Below are 21710 nucleotides of genomic sequence, written 5' to 3'. Positions count from 1 at the left end.
TAATATTATATTTGGAGAAGGCCTTAAAGATTATTCAATACAGCCTCTTATTTTACAGGGAAGAAATCCATAGTGCAAAAAATTTGTCTAAAGTAAACTTGTTAGAAAATTGACATTCAAACTCAAGTCTTCAGATCCCGGATCCATAGCACATTCTGTGTCATGCTGGAAGACATTAGTGTACTTAAAACTGGTTAGCTTTTTCATTGTTTGATGGCATATGATCGTCCAAATGTGGGCAACAAGAAATGTTTATTTATTTACAAGTACATGGGAAAGCAATTTCCATTCATCTTTTTAAAAAAATTCTGTTACAAATAAAAAGTTATTAATACATTCATCCTTTGCACACAAAATACATTCTTTTTACTCTCAGTATGAATTATTTCTTATAATAAAAACCAAAGCTACAATGGACAGTCAAGTGGTTTGGCAATTTGACAATGTTTTTTCAAGAAGGAAAATCCACACTTTGAAACACAGTCCATATTCATAAAGGAATTGTATATTAAAAGTGCTCTTTCACTGAATCCTTGAAGATTGAGTGCTGCTCTCCGGTATGATTTGTAGCCGTCCTTTCCCACGAAATTCTCCATGTGATGAAAACCCAATTTGCACAAGACTGAAGCAGTCTTCATGACATTGACTATCATATGTAAATGATGGCCTCATAGAAAAATTCTTATAGACACAGTAGTGTGTCAGCCATTATTCAAGAGTCTCCTAGTTGATCAACTGATCTAAGATTATAAGTTGCATTCTCTAAGGATTTTAAGAAGCTCTGCTTAAATGAACACAAGTCACTTGATTTACTAGACTAATTGCTTAAATTTTAAGAGACATGAAAACATATCCCCAGACAGAAAAGTTGTACACAAATACACACACACACACACACACACACACACACATATAGCAGCATTATTTATAATAGCCAAAAAGTGAAAACAACCCAAATGTCCATCAACTGCTGGACAAGTAAAATATGGTATGTGTATACATACAATGGAATACTATTTAACCATAAAAAATGTATTAATTCATGCTACAACATGATACTTGGTACAACATAAAACTTAAAAACATTATGCTAAGTGAAAGAAGCCAGACACAAAAGAATACATATTGTATGATTCTACTTCTATGGAATGCCCAGGATAGGCAAATGTGTAGCAACAAAATAGATTAGTGGTTGTGAGAGATTGATGGGGAATCAAGAAGAGTGATTGCTAATGGGTACAGAATTTCTTTGGGAGATGATGAAAATGTTCTGGAGTCAAAGAATGGTGATGGTTGCACAACTTTGTGAAAATACCAAAAAACATTAAATTGTACACTTTACAGGGGTAAATTACATGATGTACGAATTATGTCTGCATTTTGAAAAGAGAAATGCAACTTCATTTTAAAATATCTTGTCAGATTCCTGCTCCCTCTACCACTTTTTAATATGGATTAAAGTGTTCAGACAAGCACCTTTCTACAAAATGTTTTCAGATAATTGCACTCACATCATCATCGGCTTATACTTCTAACAGGCATTTTATTAAAAAGGAATACATGAACACAGAAGACATGATACAGCATACCGTTAATATCTGCATATTAACATTTAAAATCAAGTATTTTGCTTGTGTTGAAGCTAATAGTTAGATTTTATATATTGATGTATTTAGATATTATTGAGAGCCTATGCTTAAAACCAATAACCAATAAAGAGCTGAGTTCATAAGATTCCATGATGAACAAGTTTGTTTATGTTTGTTGGTTACAACTATGTTTATGTTAAAGATCCATTTCAATGGAGATATAGAAAGGGAAACTAGGGGTTTTCTAAGTCTTCATAAAACAGCTTATCTAAATATTTTAACTAGCTGCTGAGAAGACCTCCAGAATTATATATTTTGTATTTTATTTCATCCCTATACTAAAAGTCATGCATTAAAATGTAGGCAACAATATATATGGGGCATACGTTTCCCTTTAGATTATGAAAAAAACTCTTCTTAACCCTTTATTATCTGAAATTTTAATCAAAAGTGTTTTTGTTTGTTTGTTTGTTTGCTGAAAACAGCAATTTTATTCACACACTTTATGTAAGTGTATTTAAGTAGCTCCCTTCAGATCATCAAAGAGGCCCCAACCATCTGATATGCCTAGAGGCCACTTCAGTGAGCAGAAATTAGAAGCCAGCATTCCAGTCATTTGAAATTTTCTACAACAGGAACACGAAAGCCCCAAAATGCCCTAAAGGAATAAAAGGATTCAAACACAAATTTTTTTTTAATAAATCAATTGACATTCAAGTAGCCTACAAGAAATTTCCACTAACATTCGGCAATTGTATAGAACAAGAGAATATTTATTCTTAATGATTACTTTCCAGAAAGCAGTATGTTTAGCAGCTGTTTTTCAGAGGGCTTCTCAAGTTTTGCTATTGTTATTTAATCCAGGCATAACTGTGTAACTTTAAACAAAAGCTCTGCACCATTTAACCAACTAGTGACAAATTATTCTAGCAGACCAGATTCTTACCTTTTGCTATTCTGTGCAAGAATTTTTGTTTTATTAGGCATTTGGTATTCTGATTTTTAATTCAGAATGTAAAAAAAGGCAAGAAACCCTGCTAATATTAGGTGTTGGCAATTATGTCCATCAAATTATGTCATATATGAAATTACATTCTAAAAGTAGTTGACAGAAGCTGGGATTCGTGACTCCACTTTTACCAAGAGGAGAAAATGAGAGCCACACCACCAGAATAAGTTTTCAGAAGCACACTTGGTTATCAATAATACGTTAACTAAAGAAGAAAATACTGACTGAAGAGTTACAACAGTGTTTGTGATCTAAATCTGATCGCCATCGATAAGAATCCTGACATTCTCCAAGGGGATAATAATTATCACCTTAATGAGCTTTTTCTGTCAGTTTTTTTTTTTTTTTTTTAATGAGGCAAAAGGGTAATACTAAATGGCAAACATGGCCCTTTAAAAAGAAGACAGGATCAGCCAATTTTTCTTCTCATGGAGGATGGGATCAAGAAGAAAGAGGTTCAGATCGCACTGTGAGGTATTTCAGTAATAAGGTTAAGTTTCCTGATGATGAGTTTACAACCCTGGAACTGCCCATTGGAAGAGAGAGAATACCTTTCTTGAAGTAGGTAAAGAAGTGGAGTCTCTTGGGTAACAGTTATGCACTAAGGCAGAAAAACGGATTAAATACATGACTTTCTTTTAAGGCTCTTTCAGAAGCGGAGTTTTCGTTTTTGTTTTTCTGAAGTCAGGAGGGCTCCTTGTTTTGCTCAAATGATCTATACTTGTATCAAACCATCCAAAGTCTGCTCTTCATCAAGGAGAAAAGAACAAATATTTGGGTGCTTACTGTTTACCAAGTTCAGTACTTTCAATTTATCTAATCTTCACAATAATCCTGACAGGTATATTATTATTAGTCTATCTGGTAGATGAGGAAACGGATGCCCAAGAGATTGTGCTTTGCATAATGTTACAGCTAATTCAAGGGGATTCTAGGACTCCTCACCCCTGGCCTAGTGTTCCATCTTCTAATCACCTCCCGACATCACACCTCCCTGATGTGTCAAAGTCACAACCCACCAAGGATTCCATCAGGAACTAGAACACAACACCTCTAAAAATTTTGCTTTAACTCAGTGGAAAAGTAAAAATTTGACTCATGCACATCATGCAGTCAGTTAAAGAGGAGGCTAGCTTTTGTGCTGATTTCTCATCCAAAGGAATCAAACAAAGTCTCACCCAAACTCAAGTGTTTCTCACCATAGTGATGCAAGACCAATGACTTTTGTTTAAGAAGACCAATAAAGAGCCATCTACCAGCCTTGCAAGGATGCAAGTTATTTTGCAGGTAGAATCATTAGAGTCATGGGCTTTATTAGTAAATATTGCTTATAATTATCTCTGATTTTCAAATCAAAGATCTATATGTCGTTACTTTCTACATGAAGCAACTTGGTCTCCATTCTTTTAAAACCATTTTCGCATCATGTGTTTTCAAAAGAATCAAACAAACTAACCAAACGTCATTTGAGATTTTTCCAAGATCGACCTCGGGGACTGCTTTATGCCAGCGACCACCAGCCCATCTGTGATGGGAGCTGTACAACTTCACGTTTGTATATTTATGGGATCTTTCACTGAAGATTCTGCTCTGCTAAAAAGGTTTATCCTGAAGCCCTGAGGAGATAGCAACTATTCACTAAGACTGAGCATGGCCTATGCTTGGCAAGTGACAGATACATAATTTCCATGATTTCATTGGGGCTTCCCTATTGGTTCAGACGGTAAAGAGTCCATCTGCATTTCAGGAGATCTGAATTCGATCCCTGGGTTGGGAAAATCCCCTAGAGAAGGGAACAGTTCATGCAACTTCTACTAAAACAATACATTTTTAATCTTTAACTCAAGATCCAATTTGTGATTCAACAGGACATCAATGAATGGATCAAAAAAGGCAATTCCAGCCTAAGGGTATAACGGCCAGTCTTGACCTAATGACATGTAAGCAACCTCCTTCCTGGAGAGGGACATGCACTTTGGGCAGAAGAGCAAAACCTTAAAAAAATTATTAGCTGTGGGTCAACAGATATTTAATTGAACATGTTATGAGGAGCAAAGTGCTAGAAATAGAATTTTAATAGGTCATCTCGTCCACCCCAAGAAGTGCTGGAATCCTCTCCACACCATCTTTGCCAAGTTCTCATTGAGCCTTTGCTTGACAGAGGCAGCCCCTTCCATGGGGAACCAACTTGTTGAGAAAGTTCTTTCTAATGTGAAGTTCAAGTCCATGGCCCTGTGACTTCTATTCAGTGGGTCTTATTCCATCCCTTCAAACCAGAGTCTTATTCTAATATACCCACTGTATTCCTCTCTTTCCCAAGCTAAACGTCCCCAAACCCTACAAATATTGTTCAAACGTTTTAAATCTAAAACTCCTTCACCATCTTTGCTTTGCCTCAATTTGGTTTCTTTTTTTTAATCACCAGAAACATTTTGTATTGGGCTATAGCTGATCTCAATTTGTTTTTAAACAATGGCTCCCCAAAATGACTGCAAAGTTCCCATGGACTTAGGAAAGGAGATGAAATGTTGTCTCCCCTGCTCTAACATTACTATAATTAATGAGCTATTGGAAGGGATGATAACTTCTCAGTTCAGTATGCTCGCTCCCCAGTCTGAAGAATCTAAGGAAAATCATTTTTCCCTCCAAACACAAATAGGCTCAGGTCACAGATATGAAACTCAAGAAGAAGAAGAAAAAAACACAAAGCACATCCCTTTCTTAGCCCCAAATTAGTGTTTAACCATACTGCTTATGTAGAGTACATTTTGTCAGAAGGGTAACATGTTTTTTCACTGCTTTTCATTTTCTAGTTAAGTCTCAAAAGTATTAGTTGCACTAAAACACATCTGTCAGGGCCATGGTTGAAGAGAATAAATAACCCGTTGAAGTTGAAAAAAAAAAAAAAACAACTAAAAACTTCTAGAAAAAAACAAAGGGTAAACACTAGAAGAGCTCTTTCAGAGGCTAACAGGGCAGTGATCCTTAAAGTACTTATGATTATGAAATACACGAGTTTTGCAGGATTGAGAAACAGACAATATCTATCTTTAAAACTGTTGGTTTGATACATGGAAAAAACTAGCTTTTTTCTGACTATAATATGATCCCATTCATGTAGATTATTTAAAAAGGAAGAATAAGTTTTCATTTTAGTCAGAGGACCAATTCAAAATCATTTGCAACTGGTATTTACTCAGAAAGATTCATTAACTGAAATTTGATAGTGGATCTGGAAGAATTATGGGATAGTTTAAAGGGTAAATGAGGCAAATCATTATCTAACACTAGAAGTCACCAGTGTCCTCCAAAGACATATCTTCATAAACAGAAGAGGAAAGAAGAATCCAGTCCTTGGTTAAATACTGCCTCTTCTCTCCAACAAGTCTAAATTGCTTAAATAACCCTAATCCAAGTATCTTATTTTGGCCAATGGCTTTTGCCTCTCTTACCAAACTGTAACTCAGAAACTAACACACTGTCAATCCATTTCATTTTCACTTTTATTTATTTTCTTGCCTCTTCACTTAGAGGTGCTAACATGAAACAACTTAAAAAAAAAAAGAAAAAGAAAAGGCCAGGGAAAGCTAACGGCCTACTCTAAGTAATCCACAGAAGGATAACTGGCTATATATAATCAAACTTAAATGTGACTATAATTTAATAGCTCTAACAAAACACATGGAGGACTAAAAAGCCTTGCATAGGTAAAGGACAAAGCATAAAATCCTTTGAGGATACAGCCTATACAGAGCCATAATATCATTAATATGAGTAAACTATATGATTTCACAGATTCTCCAGATCTGGTTCTATGACATGATTATGATGTGCTGTAAACAGAAAAAAGTTTGCCATATATTTAGTAACTTCATTTAAAGGAAAAAAATAAAAAGATCACACCAAAATGGAGGCGGACATGGACTCTGGTGGTCTCACGAATCAGATCAGGTCAAACTGAACTATGAGAACACAACTCTCTTTTTCATCCATCATTAAATGAGAATTCATTTTCATTTAAGAAGGCTCATCTTAGCAAATATGACCAAGGCAATAGCAACTAATAGACAAATCAACACATTCAGGGCCTGGCCTGGGTTAAGATGACCATATTCAAATAGTGTCCTTTCTCAAGTTCTATTCTAGAAATTTCTGTTTAACCAGAAAAGCTCCTCTTGGCACTAAGTTGTTTATTCAACTAATATTTATTGAGCACCTACAATATTGTCAGGGCTTGTTCTCCAACTTGAGATGCATCAGGGAACATGAGATACATCAGTGTCCATAAAGCCTAATGTAGAATTCATACAGCTAAGAGAGGAAAAAAAAAGAAACAAAGCCCTACATTCTCATATGTCCCTGCTGATGTGGTGTAGATGGGTGAGTGTTAAGTACAGAAAGGCTGCAAGGAATAAAGGAGGAAAGGGGCCAAGAGCAGAGCCTTCTAATCGCCTTAAAATTCAGCCAAGAGTAGATAAAGGAGACTGTTCCCTAGGAAATAATCTCAGGATGCAACAGTGGCCCTACAGCCTGCTATTTTACAACTATTATGTCCAATCTAACAGCATTCTAGCCTCTATTTCATAAAGCAACTTTATTTTCAACATACTTGCTGCTATAAAACAAAGTTGGGTCATGATGTACTGAGGACTTTGGATTTTGCTCTAAATGAGACCTAAACTTAAGGGCATTTCCTCACGATGTAAAAAGAGCTCTTCTGCTCATCTTGATCAACTTTTCTGAATACCTTTTCTTTGCTGGCTTGATGAGGAAGATGGGGAGGGAAAGGCAACTATGATAAATTATTTTGGTTGGTGTTGATGAAAATGATTTTCTTTCCTATAGAGATAGATTCTGAAATAAAAGCAACTCAAACTTCTGGGATCCCTTTCTTTTACCCACAGTATCAGGATAACCACGGTGAAGCCAACCATAGCATCAGTCCCTTAAACAATATGTACAGTTCCCATGTGCAAGTGACAGGTCACTCTGAAACCTGCCCTAGAAATGCTAGAAAGGCTTCACCAATATTGTGTCTGTACATGACTCATTGTTTAAAAATTCAATAGCTTTCACACATCAATATATCAGGACCAAGACTGCCACCATCTACAACAGTGGAATTACCGATCATATCCTAATCCCATGACTCATCCCTCAGTTATGCTAAGCAGCAAGCTACTGAAACATCTGACAGCATCAACAGCAAACAGCTTTAATCATTTTCCCAATTTGCATTTATATCCGTGAACAAATTGGAAGTATGGCACTGAAGAAACAGCAACACATATTCAGCATCACGGCTTCCATTTGAGTCCTGTTTTTTAAATTGGCTAAGTAAAGGCATACACATTTCCATCTGAATTGGAGATTTGCAGGAGCGTGTGCATACAAGGGAGGCGGGAGGAGAGGGATAAGGTAAAAAGGGGAAAATCAGGAAAGAAAGTGAGGAAAAGAAAAAGATATGGGAAAGAATGAATGGTCATGAGTCTGAGAGTAACATTACTACAAGGAGATGACAAATGACTACTCCATCTGCTTCCATAAGCAGATTTTTTTCCAAGGTTATCACTGCAAATACAAAAATGGTTCGTGAGACTTTTCATCCACTGCAATTCTCACTTACCATACTACAAACATCTACAAAAATCCTAAGCGTTGGTCTGTCCAAGATGGATAGTACCCGGAAGCAAAAGACGAGACTTGCTATCAAGGACTGTGCTCTGCTTGGAACTCCGCACTGCAGTCCATTAATCCACAGTATTTTGGTCAGATCAGGTCTGGTTTTTCATACTACTCATGTCTTAGAGCTAATCTCTTATATGGGGGTGTCAACCATTCTCTCTTTTTTTTTTTTTCATTTTCAAACATTTTCATTTACTTGAGGGGCAGGAAAGATAAAGTAGAAAATGGTAGAGACAGAGGGGAAGAGGAAAGGAAAGGAAAAGCATTCTCTTTTCCAATAAATCTATCCTAGGACAGGTCGTAATGAGACTTCGAGAAAGAGAGCTGATTCATGGACTTCCCTTAATTTTTGTTTCGTTTTTATTTCTATGTAAGGTATGTAAGGACATCAATGTACTAAAATGCTTGGTCTGTGAAAGAGCAGAATCATTAGCACCAGAAGGATCATGGAGCTTGTGTACAGTATTAAAACAATGATTGTTACTGTTGTCATGGGTAAAGGTTTCATCTCACTGTTACATCCCAAAGTTCTTGAAAGTGCCCGTGGTAAAAAGAGAAATAACACTTGCCAAAATCTCCGTGGAGTCATCCACACGCACCACAGAGACAGGACTTGGCCTTCCTGGTTTTGGTTTATCTGGTAGACAAGAAAACCAGGGCCTCCAGAAGCCCTAAAGAGCAGCCCCCACATGCAGCCACTGACGTGCAGGAGGGGTCCCTACAGTACGTTTCCCCCTGGACCGTGTTCAGGAATGCATTTTACTTGCTTGTTTAAAAAAACAAAAGCAACATGCTCTGCAGGTCATGGAGCGCCTAGTGCAATTTTCTCCTTGACCCGACTCCAGACTGCAAAAGGGTGAAACCATTGTATGTTCCGCGAATGCTGGCCTGCGGACGAGGCCCTGGCCCACCATGCTTTGTAAGCTCGGGAGCCCACAGGAGTCAGAAGGTCCCAGAGTGGGAGCCACAGTCATCGCCAGGTCTCCCCAGCAACTGGTGGCCCATCAGGGCAGCTGCGGATTCCTCTCGCCTCACCTTGCCTCAGCCTTTAGTTGAAATTACAACAAGTCAAATAGCTGATACTTTTCCCTTCTCCAGGTAAAGGTGAGGATACATTGTTCACCAGGGTGTTCTGCCTGGCTTCACTGATGAGGCGGCAAGCCAAGTCAAGGAAGAGTTTCTCCACGTTATCGGATTCCTTCGCTGAGGTCTCCAGATAATACATGTCCTGAGCTTCTGAGAATTCTTCGGCTCTCTGCTGGGAGACCTCTCTCCTTTCAGCCAGGTCAATCTTGTTGCCTAAAACAGCAGTAAAATCAGAGAGAGAGAGAGGGTTGTCATTTGACCTTTTTGCAGATTCGGAAACATCCAATTCACCTCCGTATCTGAAGTCAAACCAGACAGATGGAAAGTAAAGCGAAACAAATGGGACTATGATTCCTGGGTTGTTTATTTTAACATATCAGTTCCATTTGTAATGGCAAAGAACTGGAACCAACCCAGAAGCCCATCAGCTGGGCACTGGCTGAATAAAGCGTTAGGACCGTAGCTATCTGGAGTTATGTGCCCCGGGAAAAAGCAATAAGGAAGGACGTCCCTGGCGGTCCAATGGTTAAGAATCTGCCTGCCAACACAGGGGACATGAGCTCTGTCCCTGGTCCAGGAAGATCCCACATGCTGTGGGGCATCTAAGCTCATGCACCATAGCTACTGAGCCCTCACATCACACTTAACGAAGCCCACACACCCCAGAGCCCATGCTCCACAACAAGGGAAGCCCACACACAACTAGAGAAAGCCTGCGCTCAGCAAGGAAGACCCAGTGCAGTCAAATATGAATAAATGAATAAAAGTAAACAAAATTATTTTTAAAAAAGCAATGAGGACTATCTCTACAGGCTATCATGGAATGAGACATTAGGATAGGTCGTTAAGCAAATAAAGCAAAGCAGGAAAAAAGTATATATAAGACCCAGCTCTCGATCCAAGGAAAGGGGATGAAAAAATACATACATACAGTGTCTTATTTTATTAATGAGAGACTGAAACAAAATTTTAATTTTAAAGATAACAATTACCTGTGAAAGGAACAAGGGTGAGGGGTGAAAATTAGACCTCTCTAAATATACTTTGTGTCATAGATTTGACTTCAGAACCTTATCAATGTTTTATATGACTATACAATATGAAATTAAATTTTAAAAAAAAGCAATTCCTAACATTGAAAACAAAATTAAACAAATGAAGCTGTTCATCATGAAGTGGCATGACCACACAAAGAGGAACTATTTCAGGTAAGTTGAAGGGAATTTAACCAGTAATGGAACCACGCATCCCCAGTGGCATATAAGGACAAACAGAACTGAAGGAAAAAATCTTTAAGTGCTGCAGAAATCATCTTGTTAGTGGTCATGTTAGCAGCATTACTCTGTGGCTGCTGTACATGTTTTAGGGGATAAAGCGAATAAGTAATTATGCTGGTGACACTGGGTCAGGGATTTGGGACATGGGAGAACGGAAACACGGATATACGCTAAATGAAGTAAAGGAAAATTCCTGTAGTCCTGAATTACAAATGGAAGTATCGGTGTGAATAATTCATGGTGTTATTTTATCTTTAAGACTGTTCTACTTCTGAGAATTCTGGAATTTTGGAAATCTGACAAAGGTAATATGTCAACTGTGATGCTTGGCAACATTGCTCACGGTAAAAGTGACCCTTGATTGATAAATTCCATCTGACCTGGGAATTCTATGTATGAATTATAAATACCTAGTAGAAAGCCTTAATTTTGGGCTTCCCTAAGTGTGGCAATTCTTCATTTGGAAAGACCCTGAAAGTTAGGGCTGCCGGGCTACTACAAGAGAGATTGGCTCCTACGGGGCCACTGAGGCTTGCTGCCAGAGCAGACCCTGCACTTGCCTGAAGTGAGCCTGGTTGCCTCACACCTGAACTGTCCCGGGAGGTCCTGGGCAGCTCTGTGGACTCACTCTATGAGGGCTGCTTCCACTGAAGAGGAATGCTTGGTACTGACCTGCTATTAAGCTGTGTTTGCTGTCCTGTATCCTCCTAAATGTCTGTGATGCCATGTGGCCGATGGTAGTCTTGTGGGTCAAAGTGTTCAGGAGAGCCTAATGAGACACTCCCCTGTAGAAGCTACAGAGTCCACCACACAGACACACATACACTAGCTCTGTCTACTGGGAAGCCTAAAAGCCATCACACCACCCCGCCAACTCTGCAGTAAAGATTCCTATCACCTTGGCTTAGCTTCTAAATACAACTTCCCATTGAAAATCAATAGCATTTCTTAAAGAAATGGTTAATTGCAGGTCAGGGGTAGGAAATGCATTAGATGCACCTGCAACATGTCATCCCAGAAAACAAGAAAATCATCAAGGATTCCTAGGCCATGTCAAAAGGACTCAAGAGTGCACTTGAAGAGGCTCCCACTGTCAAAGCTGGAACAATATAGAAGCATCAATAATAATAACTGCAAAGGACTAGAATACATCAAATATATTTAAATCTATAACAATATTCAAAACAAAAACAAACTTTAATAGTTACTTTTGGAAGACTTGGGAACCAACTCATTATTTTGAAAAGTAATAAATGAAAAAGAGTGCTTTCCTCGTGATCCGGTGGTTAAGAGTCCACCTTGCAACACAGGGGACACCGGTTCAATCCCTGGTCTGGGAAGATCCCAACGTGCCACAGGGCAACTTAGCCTTTGCACCACAGCTACTGAAGCCCAAGCACCTAGAGCCTGTGTTCTGAAACAAGAGAAGCCATCACAAGGAGAAGCCCGCACCACAATGAAGAGTAGCCCCTGATCTCTGCAACTAGAGAAAGCCGGCACGCAACAATGAAGACCCAGAACGGCCCAAACACACACAATAAAAAAACTTTTTACAAAACTTCTGTGACTAAGCTTAAAAAATAAAAACAAAGAATCAAGCATTTTTCTAGACTGCCCTGAGAACAGCACCTCAGAATACCAACCACATAATATATTTGCTAAAACAAAAAACAAAAACCCTAAATCTGAGCAGGCTCTAGATTGACCTGCAAATCCGCCAGAGATTTAAGTGACAGAGGAATGCATCAAATGACACCACCAGGCTGAAATAGTAAAATTCAGACTTGAAAACGCCACAGCACAAACAAATGCTTTAACAAGCAAATCCCCAGGAAGCAAATATGGAAGGATAACCTCCAGCTAAAAGGAGAATTAAAAGACATATCTTTTATAGAGATGCATACTGACATAATACAAACTGAATTAATACGACATCTTGGATTTGCTTCAAAATAATCTGAAGGGGAGAGCAGACAGAAGAGGTAGGGAGTAGATAAAACAAGACTGGCTGTGAGCTGTTCACTGTCAGCTCTGAGAGACGTGCATATGGGTGTTCATTATACGGTTTGCTCTATTTTGCTTGTGTTTAAAATTTCCCATAATAAAAAGTTTTTTAAAAAACAGCCAGTGCCTCTTTCATATCGAGCTGACTAATTATGTTCCCTCATCTGTGCATTCAACTTCCTTAAACAGAATCCCAAGTAGTAATGCTTTGACTCAATCTCAGGGCTTTCTGTCCAGAGCAGAGGGCTTTCAAGCTCTTCCCACCAAAGATTCTCCAATGTGCAGGTGGGTTTTCAGATCTGAACAGGGGGCACTGGTTCTCATAGAGAGACAAATACTTAACCCAGCAGCCTGCAATTTGTTACAAGGCAGCACATTATAGCTGGATAAACACAGCCTCTGGAGTCGATCTAACATGCTGTGTGACCTTGAACAAAGAACTTTACTTCTCTGAGCCTTGCTTTCCTCATCTGTAAATTTGAGATCGTGACACACAATGTTCTTAAAATGATTCCTCGCACATATACACCAGCTATAATGCTTGATTCTATAATGTGTTTGTTTAACTTACTGTTAATCATGATTTTTAACTTAATGTTTCTGAGAATCTCTACCAGATTTCCAAAATTTGGGTCTTTCTAGAACATACAACAATGTTACTTCTTAGGAAGAAAAAAAATTTTTTTCTGGCCACATGACATGGTGTGCAGGATCTTAGTTTCCCGACAAGACCTAAACGAGAGATCAAATCTGTGACCCCTGCAGTGGAAGCGTGGCATCCCAACTGGACCACCACGAAATTCCCAGGAAGGAAACTTTTTAACCACCATATATTATTAACATTTTTCCATCACCAGTAGAGGATTTTTAATAATCTGGTCCACTGCACTGCAATTCCATTTATAACGTGCATTTGTTACCACAAAAAAACCATGGGTTGTTTTCTGTTTTCCCCTCATACTAAATAGAGGTTCTACCCTTCTATAAGATGAAATAAACTGCAGAATTTCCCTTAAGGGATTCTTTCTGAAAATTAGAATTTCTCAGATCAGTATAAGCATAAGAAGGGAAAAAAAGTTAACCAAAATCCATTTTTAAAGCAAAACACAATTGCTTCAATAATGAATTCCTTATCAACTTAGATATATCTTCTAGATCAGCAGTTTCCATGGCCTAGATTTTTTTTTTTTTTTAATGCTTAGTAGTAGTACTGTTAGTTGCTCAGTCATGCCTGACTTTTTGCAACTCCACAGACTGTACCCTGCCAGGCTCCTTTGTCCATGGGATTCTCCAGGCAAGAATACTGGAGTGGGTTGCCATACCCTTCTCCAGAGGATCTTCCCAACCCAGAAATCAAACCTGGGTCTCCTGCACTGCAGGCAGATTCCCTACCATATGAGCTACAGGGAAGTTCCTTTTTTAATGCTTAGCAGCCCATTTAACTTTCATGGCAATCCACCTTCTTCTAGAGACTATGCTGATAGGAAAATCAATCAGCAGTATTCTCTACTTTTCTAAATCATCACCGTGGGTTAGACTCTATTTCATTTTCTCTTCAACTTCAATCAGAAGAACTGAACGCTGACTGTATGAATTATAGAGCTGTAACCAGTGTTCCCCAACCTTTTTGGCACCAGGGATCAGTTTCGTGGAAGACAATTTTCCCATGTGTGGAGTAGGGGGATGGTTTCAGGATGAGTCAAGCTCATTACATTCATTACGCACTTTAGGTCTCCTCTAACGCTGCTGCTGATCTCACACGAGGCACTGGTCCGTGGCCCAGAGGTTGGGGACCCCTGTTGAAGACTATTCTTGCAAGGTGCCAAGGCCTTATGTGATTATACATCTCTGATGCTCACAAATCAATTTCCCTCCTCATTAGTCCTTACTTACCCACTAGCACAGTGATGACCTTGTTGCTAGCATATTGTTCTATCTCCCGCAGCCACTCAGGAAGGCAACGGAAGGATTCCTCACAGGTGATGTCATAGGTAAGGATCAAGGCATTGGCGCTTCTGTAATAACTCTGGGTGATGGACCGAAATCTCTCTTGACCTGCTGTGTCCCAGATCTGAAGCTGTAAAGGCATAAAAGAAGGATCAGGTTGGTGGAGCAAAGAAGAAAGAAAGCCTTGCCTTCTTGTTGTTTGGTCGCTCAATCACGTCCGACTCCTTGCGACCACATGGACTGCAGCACGCCTGTCCTTCAGTGTCTCCTGGAGTTTGCTCAAACTCATGTCCATTGAGTCACTGATGCCATCAACCATCTCATCATCTGCCACCACCTCTCCCTCATCAGGGTCTTTCCCAATGAGTCAGCTCTTCGCATCAGGTGGCCAAAGCACTGGAGTTTCAGCTTCAGCACCAGTCCTTCCAGTGAACCCCGTTCATGGATCACAGCCTTGTCATGGTGAAGGAGCTTGTGTAACTCAATGAAGCTATAAGTCATGCTGTGCACGGCTGCCCAAGATGGACGGGGTCACAATAAGGAGTTCTGACAAAACGTGGTTCACTAAAGAAGGAAATGGCAACCCATTCCAATATGCTTCCAGTGCGTAGAAATAGAGACACCTTCACCCAAATAAGTTCATGGCTGTTTTTTGCTGTAAAAGAAAGGCACCTCTAATTTTTTTTCAATTCCTTCTGGTGAAAGAGAGGGACTTGCTTTGCTTTTTCTTTGCTAAATTTTGTTTCCCCATTATTCTTTTTTTTAAAAGGCATTCAGATTATTTTCACACAATTTCATTTAAAAGGTAAAATCTACTTAATTTTTATTATAAGCCTGTTTCCCCTAAGAACTGCTATTTTTTAAATTTATTTATTTTTAATTGAAGGATAACTACAATACTGTGTTGGTTTCTGCCAGATAAGAACTGCTATTTTTATCCATAGATTCTTCATTGCTCATATCTTTAATTTTCCCTTTTGTTTATTTTCTAAATCAGAAAGTATATTCCTAGGTCTTATTAAAGGTTTACACTCTTAGAACATATTTCAAATGCTCTCATTTTTGTTTTGAGCAATTCTTTAATTAAGGAAAAAAAAAAAAACACTAGACAACCAAACTGTTGAGCATTTATGTGCCAAGCTCTATTCTAAGTACTCTACACATAATAACTCATTTACTCCTCACAAGAACTCTGTGAGGTAGGTAAACACTATTCCTGTATCATTTCTCATGTAAGGAAACTGAGGCACAGACAGATTAATTAGCTTGCCTAGCGTCTCACAGCCAATATGTCCTAGAGCTGATTCAACCATGCAGTGTGGTCTGAGTCCTTGCTCTTTTTTTTTTACAGGCCATGCCAAGTGGCCTGTGGGATCCTAGTTCCCTGACCAGGAACTGAACTCACACCTTCTGCACTGGAAGCATAGAGTCTCAACCCCTGGACTGCCAGGAAGTCCCAGAGTCTCTGTGCTTCATCACGATGCCCTAGTACAAAAGTCAGGATCCAGGGCAAGGTGTCACTCTGTGACTGTTGGTTGGCATTTCAGCCAACAACTGGAGAGGGCAAAAAAAAATCCATTCACATGAATATATTAAGGTGTGACCTTTGTTCATGAAAACAGGAGCAATGCCATGGCAGACAAGGAAAATAATTTCCCTCCGCCACCCGTAAGCCCTCCAACCTTCGGCAAGTCACCTAACCTCCTTTGGCTTCGACAGCTTCTTTATTAAAAGAGGTTAATAACATGCAAACCTGCTGAAGTCATTTACCAGTTTGAAGACCTCATAACTGATGGTTCTAAAGACAAAGAAGGCAAAACACCTCTCACTTCAACCTGAACTTCCCTGCACAGAGCAGACTTCTCAGAGAGAAACTGTTCCCCAGAGAGACTGCTGAGTGCGGAACAAATCCAAGGCCTTGAGAAATCACCCTAACAGAAATCTTCCCTTCTCACTGCATCGATTTCACGTGTCACTAGGTGCACCCACCCCATTAACAGGACATCATTTCCTCAGGGAAGACTTTTGGAACCTTCAGATTAGGCCAGGTTCCCCATCTCCACCCCTAAATCATCTCAAGTCCAACCAAGCCTATAATTTCCTATCACAGCACCAAACACACTTTTCCTTTGGGGCTGCCCTGGGTCTCGGTTGCTACTTGCAGGCTTTCTCGAGTTGCGATGAGCAGGGACTACTCTCTAGTTGCACTGCATGAGCCTCTCAGTGCGGGGGTTTCTCTCCCTGTGGCCCGCGAGCTCTAGAGTACAGGCTCAGTAGCTGGGCACACGGGCTTAGCTGGCCCCGCAGCATGTGGATCTTCCCAGACCAGGGATCGAACCCGTGTCCCCTGCATTGGCAGGCAGATTCTTCACCACTGGGCCAGCAGGGAAGTCCCACCTGACACACTTGAATCACTTATGCATTTGTAATAACGTGTTCCATAACCATCTTTCTCACTAGATGGAAAGTTTCATGAGCAGGGGGGAGTTTGGGGTCCATTTTCCTCTCAGTTATCCCCTACAGTGTTTAGAAAATAGTAAATATTCAAATAATTATTCATGGTCTCATCTCATCCTTACAACAAATCCCAGTGAGGTAGGCAAGTTTACGCCTTCCTTTCATTAGCAGGTAACTCACAAGGCTGGGACGCAGACTCCAGACTCTGACCCCCCAGGAGAGGACTCAGTCCATACACCGTGCTGCTCTGCTGCCAGAGGCTGATTTAGACGCCCAACTGCATCCAGAGAGGATGAGGCAGTCAGTGTCACCCTCTGCTCAGATCAGCTTAGCTGAGAAGACCGAGAGTGACCAGTGGTCCCTGCCACCAAAGAGAGGCACACAGGCTCTCCTTTGATTTGAAGTCACAGCTGCCCTTTGATGCTGTACATGAAAGCCTGTGTACGCTGAAGGCAGCCATACAGATGTTACAGCTTTTGCCAGGACAAAAGCTACTTCTCTTCTCTGTCTCAAACCTAGGGACATGGTTCCCCTCTCCAGGCTGTGTCTTAGAACAAAAGACCATTATCTTAATGCCACAGTGAACCTTGAAAAACACTTGTGATTGGATTTAACACTGCTGATCCTTAGACATCAGTATGTTCTCATGACAGGCACATCTTGAGAACAGCTCTGAGAATTAAAACCACCAAAATATCTTCCAGAAAAGTGATCAGATGTCTTGGCCGAGATGCAGGCTGCTTTCCCAAAGGGAGCTTCCTCTTTCTAGTCTTATGGTTAATTTCTGAGGAGATCCATGTTCCACTGCCTTTATTACTCAACTTAGTTTCACTATTGTCTCTGCAATTTGTTTGCTCTTTTGCAGCATTTACAGAACATAAATAGATGCAGAGCACTGTGCTAAGCACAGGAAAGATAAACAAAGATAAATAAAACACAATCCCTGATATCAAAATGCTCATAGTAAAGCAGGATAGATACACAGTTGACTAACTATGATAAGATAGGTGTGCATGCGAAGTTGCTCAGTCATGTCTGCCTCTTTGCAACCCTATGAACTGTAGCCCACCAGGCTCCTCTGTTCATGGAATTCTCCAGGCCAGAATACTGGAGAGGGTTGCCGTGCCCTCCTCCAGAGGATCTTCCCGATCCAGGGATTGAACCCATGTCTCTTATATCTCCTGCACTGGCAGGCAGGTTCTTCACCACTAGCATCACTGGGGAAGCCCATGGTAAGATATGAGATGTTCTATTAAAGAGGGGCCAGCAGGAGAGTGTCTCCTGGTATGGGTCTTCTTTCCATCAATATGTTCTCAACAACCCTGCCCGGGGCTTTCTAACCACTCTCACTTCCAGCATGAGGCTGTGCTATCGTCCACTCTCTTCTTTGCACTACCACTCACACCTCTACTGCCTCACTGCTACAAAAATGTACTTCAGGGACTTCCCGAGTGGTCCAGAGGTTAAAATTCTGTACTTCCACTGCCGGGAGCGCAGGTTCGAACCCTGGTCAGGGAACTAAGATCCCACATGCCACGTGGCACAGCCAAAAAAAAAAAAAAAAAGTATTGCAATCTACTGTGTCCCCTTATAAGACTGAGTTCTCTGAGGGCGAAGGCTGTCTCTTATTTAACCATATACCCCAGGGCCCCACCTAAAACAGTCTGTGGTTCATGGTGGACACACTGACGCGATGGCTAACTGAATGACCTGAGGATGGTCATCATTCATCAATCACAAAGGAAGGATGGACTCATTCTGCTTAAATGATTAATAGGGAGTTTAAAAAGGTTTCACAGATGAAATGTTTGTGAAAGATGACAGGAAGTTACTAGGGAAGAAAGACGCTTTACCGTACCACAGTGCTTGGTACAAAGCATTCACTCTGACACAGGATGGCTGGATGAACAAAAGGATGGACAGATGGTTGTAAAAGCAAACACGTGTACATACTCTCAAGACTTTCCTATCTACACAGTGCATACTTGATGAGAGAAAAATCCAGCAAATCTTCTATTTCTATTATAACAAATCTCCTAAGGTTAAAATGTCATAGACTGAGCTTAAAGTTTTACTTAATACACATTAATTTATGACAGGCTAAGAGAAATCAATGGATAAGAGAAAATTCCATATAGGTTTTAATTATATTTTCTACGCAAGGTCACCTTCATAACACAGACCACTTTAAGAGAAGGGCCTCTTCTTTAACTTTGATTTGACTCTAAGCCTCAATAGCTATGGGCTTCCCTGGTGGCTCAGACAGTAAAGAATCTGCCTGCAATGCAGGAGATCTGGGTTCGATCCCAGGGTTGGGAAGACCCCCTAGAGAAAGGAATGGCAACCCACTCCAGTATTCTTGCCTGGAGAATTCCAAGGACAGAGAGGAGCCTGGTGAGCTACAGTCCATGGGGTAGCTCGCAAAGAGTCAGACACAAATGAGTGACTAACACTTCCACTTTCTTCACTTAATAGCTACGGGAATCCTTCTAATACAGTTGATTAGCTGCCGGTGATCCTGGGAGCCATCCTAGAAAGAAAGGGACTTGTAGGGAAGGCTGAGAGAGGATGGTGAGCAGTCGGGAGAAAAATTAACATTCAGGTCTTGCCCTGCCTCTCACCAGGTGGGTGATTCTGTGCAAACCAGCAGTGAGTTCTCTTTCCACGGGCTCTCCAGGGCACTGGAAAAGCCTGCAGACTCCCAGCAAAAAGTCACTAAACTCTCACTAAGAAGAGGTTCTCGGTTCGTGTTAAAGAACACTGACAATAATGAGAAAATAACTGTTTCCTCAGTGAGATTCGGCTGCTCTCCTCCTATGTCCGTGTTCATGAGACCCTTGGATTACTGTGGTTGAAGAGGGTCATCTTGTGTCTTGATTCTACATATATGGCTAGAAAGATTCACAGGCAAAGAGTCATTAAAGCTGAATTTGGGAGATGAGCCAGCTCTTACTTCTCACAGAGAGGCCTGAAGTGATGATAGAAATGGGAACTGTGCTGTGATCCAAAGATGAGTAAGACACAAACCTTCCTCTCAGGGAGCCTATGGTAGATTCAGATGCTATAAAAAGATGGATTTTTAGCTAAGTATAATAAGTACTTAAAAATGAGGTTATGGTTCACAGAAAGTAGAATAAATGTAATAACTAAACTTGGGAATTGAGGAAAGAAAAATAAGCCTGTTCTTTAAAAATGGGGACCATTTCTTTATTTGCTGCTTTCTATTCCCAGAACCTGGCACATGGCAGGCGTGAACCTTTTTGGTCAAAGGAAGGAACTCATACATATATATGGATATAAGAGAAAACCAAATCTCTGGAAATAAAATGCCTAGTGAGCTTAACCCAACCCTTGGGATGGCAACCAGCTCCCTCTGCTGGAACAAGAGAGAACTACACATGGCTCTTCCTGCCACTGCTTCCTGAGTGCACACTCCTGGCTCCCTCCTCTCCCCACAGCCTAGCTCCTTCTCTCCACCTCAATGCACTGATTTTCTGAACTTTCCAGTGGACGCTCACATGGAGTCCACAGGGCCCAGCTCTCCATCACTATTGTATCTGGTGTAGATGTCTGCAGTAACGAACCCCTCTCAGGAGTCAGGGCTGGAAGAGACACTGGCAAAGTTTCTGTCCCCCACTCAGGAGTCTCCTCCTAAACACAGTTCTGTGTGCCTGTGGCATGCTCTAAGAGCACCCTGGAGCTTCTCTGTCCTTCCTGAGGCATCCGAAGGCAGGACTGCAGGTACCTATGGGAGAAGGATGCAAGTGGCACAGACTCACACTTAGGATGCTGAAGTTGGGGTATGAGGTTGGGATGTTGAGGTTGGGGTGTGAGGTTGGGGTGCTGAGGTTGAAGTGCTGAAGTTGGGTCTGGCTGGAATGCTGATGCCACAGTGCTCACTGTCCTGTTGATCCCAGCATCATCCCTTCTTTCCATGGCACTCAGCTCTGAAAGGTCTGACTGTGGAATCTCACTCACTCTGATGGGCATAGTACCAAAGATCAGTATCTCTACCCTCCTTCCAAGTAACTTAGTCTTACCGCACATTTCTTTCCATCATCTCACTCTTCCCTTGCTCCAAGGTAACGGCTCATTATGCCTGCCTTCTCCCAGGGGAGACCCCAGGGAGGCAACGGTGTTCACTGGCTCATATAAAACCAATTCATATCCCACCTACCTCCCTTGCTACCTGTGTAATCATGGATGAATAAATCACTCGACCTCTCTAAAAAATACAAAATGAAGATAATTTAGCACTTACCTCATAGGGTTTACAATAAGGATTGAGTTAAATGTAAAAGAAGGCAGTGGAGGGATTGACACATATTAGGCGCTTGAAAAACACCCCCTCCCTTTTCTTGTTACTGAACCCAATGTAGCTCTTTCAGGTACTAAACTATCCAGAGGCCACAAAGCAGGGGTGGGGGGCAGATCATGGACCCTTCCTAGACCCCTCATTTAGTATTTCTCACTCATCAGGGCTTGGGGTAGGTGGGAGACGGAATAATTCTAATAAATGATTCACATGGCAAAATGATGAATGTAGAAATCAGCAGGCTCTCTAATGAGGCTGCGATTAAGAAAGAAGTAGGGAATTCCCTGGTAGTCCAGTGGTTAGGACTTGGTGCTCTCACTGCCGAGGGCCCAGATTCGATC

The 21710-nt window shown here is 40.8% G+C and overlaps 1 protein-coding gene across 4 annotated transcripts in view; it reads right to left on the bottom strand.

Moving 5' to 3' along the window:
* Positions 1-233: 233 nt before the first annotated feature.
* Positions 234-21710, bottom strand: part of RAB30 (RAB30, member RAS oncogene family) — a 122813-nt gene continuing 101336 nt past the window's right edge. For all 4 annotated transcript variants that reach the window (XM_042238143.2, XM_004019420.6, XM_027959826.3 and 1 more), the window contains 2 exons: positions 14544-14727; positions 234-9582 (listed from right to left, as the gene is read on the bottom strand). In XM_042238143.2, the coding sequence (XP_042094077.1) occupies positions 9332-9582; positions 14544-14727 (435 nt within the window). In that variant the 3' untranslated portion in view covers positions 234-9331. The remainder of the gene's footprint in view (positions 9583-14543; positions 14728-21710) is intronic.

This window comes from Ovis aries, chromosome 21 (genome assembly GCF_016772045.2).
Source record: "Ovis aries strain OAR_USU_Benz2616 breed Rambouillet chromosome 21, ARS-UI_Ramb_v3.0, whole genome shotgun sequence".
In the NCBI taxonomy this organism is placed as follows: Eukaryota; Metazoa; Chordata; class Mammalia; order Artiodactyla; family Bovidae; genus Ovis; species Ovis aries.
This window is presented reverse-complemented; position numbering and strand designations above follow the sequence as displayed.